Source organism: Meleagris gallopavo, chromosome Z (genome assembly GCF_000146605.3).
Source record: "Meleagris gallopavo isolate NT-WF06-2002-E0010 breed Aviagen turkey brand Nicholas breeding stock chromosome Z, Turkey_5.1, whole genome shotgun sequence".
NCBI classification, from domain to species: domain Eukaryota; kingdom Metazoa; phylum Chordata; class Aves; order Galliformes; family Phasianidae; genus Meleagris; species Meleagris gallopavo.
In genome coordinates this window covers 8963134-8965827 of record NC_015041.2, presented here as the reverse complement: position 1 = coordinate 8965827, position 2694 = coordinate 8963134, and the positions used below count along the sequence as shown (strand labels likewise).

At 37.5% G+C, this 2694-nt stretch overlaps 1 protein-coding gene across 1 annotated transcript in view; it reads right to left on the bottom strand.

Annotated features, from left to right (window-relative positions):
- Positions 1 to 889: 889 nt before the first annotated feature.
- The window catches only part of TARS1 (threonyl-tRNA synthetase 1), a 25593-nt gene continuing 23788 nt past the window's right edge, over positions 890 to 2694 (bottom strand). The window contains exons 18-19 of the mRNA XM_010725310.3: positions 2274 to 2388; positions 890 to 1319 (exon numbers count right to left, since the gene is read on the bottom strand). Of these exons, the coding sequence (XP_010723612.2) occupies positions 1171 to 1319; positions 2274 to 2388 (264 nt within the window). The 3' untranslated portion in view covers positions 890 to 1170. The remainder of the gene's footprint in view (positions 1320 to 2273; positions 2389 to 2694) is intronic.

Genomic DNA, 2694 nt, shown 5'->3' with positions numbered 1-2694 from the left:
ATACTGATATATCATCCGTATCTGAAAAAGATAGGCGAGAAAAGGCTGGATGAAATTTTTCTTCCCAGGTAACACAGGAAATTATGAGAGTTGGAAGTTTTTTATACAATAAGATGGTCCAAACCTAGCCTCAGACTTGTATGCAAAAGATCTTACATTAACCTTGGTTGTTTGGTTGTTAATCTAGAATGGATTTTCTTTTCAGAAAACAAGTCATCAAACACTTTTGGAATGTGTTCGGGTCAGTTAAGATTAACACACAAAAAAGCATCTCTACATCCCAGGATTTTTGTCAGCGACAGGAATTTGGCAACTGCCTTGCCAAACAGATGTGCAAAAACTAAACAAAAATGAGGGGCTGCAAACTATGTGATATCCTGGATTGGAAGGTTGGTATAGAAATATTCCACAAAAGGGATTTGTACCACACTGAAAAGTAACACATCTTAGTATCATCTGGTCCTAACAATTCTGGCTTCCCTAGATGCTTCTTTCTATTCCGTACCTCTTCCAGTCATATCCTCTCTTGAAGCAACAGTGAGCTTACAATTAAAGCATGTTTCAGGTGCTTTAGAAAAGGTCATAGCTTAGCCACAGTTAGTAGCTCAGCACTATGTGGCAGACAATCCCATGGCTGGAGCACTCTGCAGTGAGAGTTGGAACCCTCCCAGAAGTGCCTACACCTACTAAGCAGGGAAATCTCTATTCATTTCTCAGTCTACGTGACTGGGAAATGTTCAGAGTCAATAAATTTAACTGGTGTAGGACAGGCAGACAAGACTGCAAGGTATCACCTTGCCAAAGGAGATATTCATAAAGCTGCTGCCATGTAGCATTGCTATGTGGTTTCTTAAGTCTGAGGTTTCTTGTAAAACTTCCACGAAAAACATTTGTTATCAAAACATATTTTATTTTTAAGTAGCTAGAACACGGTAAATATCCCCAATTAATATTTCCATTTTCCCTTGCAGTCACAGAAGGTCATTTCATCTTGCTTCATCTGTCATTGTTTAGAGGCCAGCAAATTTTACTTCAAGGTTTGTGAGAAACTGATTTTTACAAAAAGAGACATGTCTGACAGAACATTTCTGCAAATCTTGTACAAATAACTCTGTGGTTAACTGAGTTAGGAAATCTAGAATCATTTTACGTCAGGTGGAACAGGTGGTGTTAAAATTCTTCTTCAGCTTGTTTGGAACGAGAACATTTCAGTTCCAGCAGTCTCTTCACAGTATCAGCAATTGTACGCTCACCGTGCACCTTGTTATCTCTGGTACGGATGTTAACTGTTCCACTTGCCTTTTCCTTTTCACCAACAACTAGGAACAACCAAGATAAAAAAAAGATGAAACTACCACCTAAAAAATCTCTTCCCACCAGTTTCCTTAAAACACTGGTATATTTAACAAAAATTCTAAAAACTTAGCAACTAACATATCCTCCCAGGTCTCCTAGGAAGTCCTCCTCCAAAGAACTCCAACTTAGATTTATAACAGCCAATAGCTTTATTTAATATCCTATCACTCACAGACTTTAGTATATTATAAATTTTCTTTATTCATTTTTTGTTATAACTAAACTGAACAAGCCCAGTTTTATATTAAAGAGAGGCAGGAAGTTAAAATGAGAAATAAGAATAAAACAAACATTAGAAACAAAACCTGACCACAAATAACCAAGAGCTATTAGTTTGCTTGTTGTTTACAGAAACAAGAAGATAGTTTATTAGCAAAGTCCAAAGGTTTGCTAATTAAACACTGACAGATACCAAGACATATCTCTACATGCAGCACTACTAATGTGAAATTTATGTAAGGTACTTGGAAGTAGCTATAGGATTGCATTTCTGCACTGAGTGGGAGATTCCTCAGCTGCAGCTACCTAACAACTCTTTGAAGCAGTCTTTGAACTTAACTCAGGTGAAATGTTTTTCCTGGTACTCTCACCTTTTGTTTATGGTTTTTAAACTAAATTCACAATCACAATTAACAACCTGAGTGACAAGTGACACTGGTTTTGGCATGTGTCTCCACACTGCTGATCAGAAAACAGAAAAGACTTTTTGTAAAGCAGAAATAATGCTGTGGTCCACAAAACAGGCATCTTTTTCACTAAAAGCCATACAAGCAAGGAATGCTCATCAGATGTACAGGAGAGACCATCTGGAATGGAGACTGGAGGAGCAAAGTGAGCTAAAACAATACCACCTGCTCAGAGAACCTCTCTGAAAAGGTCAGCCAGCATAAGGTAGAAACAAATGCACTATACATTACCCAGAATAAAGTTATACTGTGCAAGTTGAGCATTTCTGATCTTCTTGTTCAGTGTGCATCCAGGATCTACATCAATATCCACCATTAACCCAGCATCATGGAATTGCTGTCTGACCTACGAGAAAATGTATTTAAACCGTCACAATAGGGTATTCTGTGATGATGAACTAATTGTTACCTGTCAAGTTAAGCCAGTCAAGCTTATCTGACCCCTCTAAATCAAGTGCACTATCACCAGATCAAGCCTTGGAGATGAGCCTTGTCCAAAGCAGGAAATGAGGTCTGCCATTATACAAACCGCTAAGCACTGATATGAATACCTCATGTTTAAGACTAGTATCTATTTCAATTTGATACTGTGAATGGCAACAGCATGCTGAAGCTTTTAATTAAAAGTTGTTTGTAAATTTTTATTTTTTAA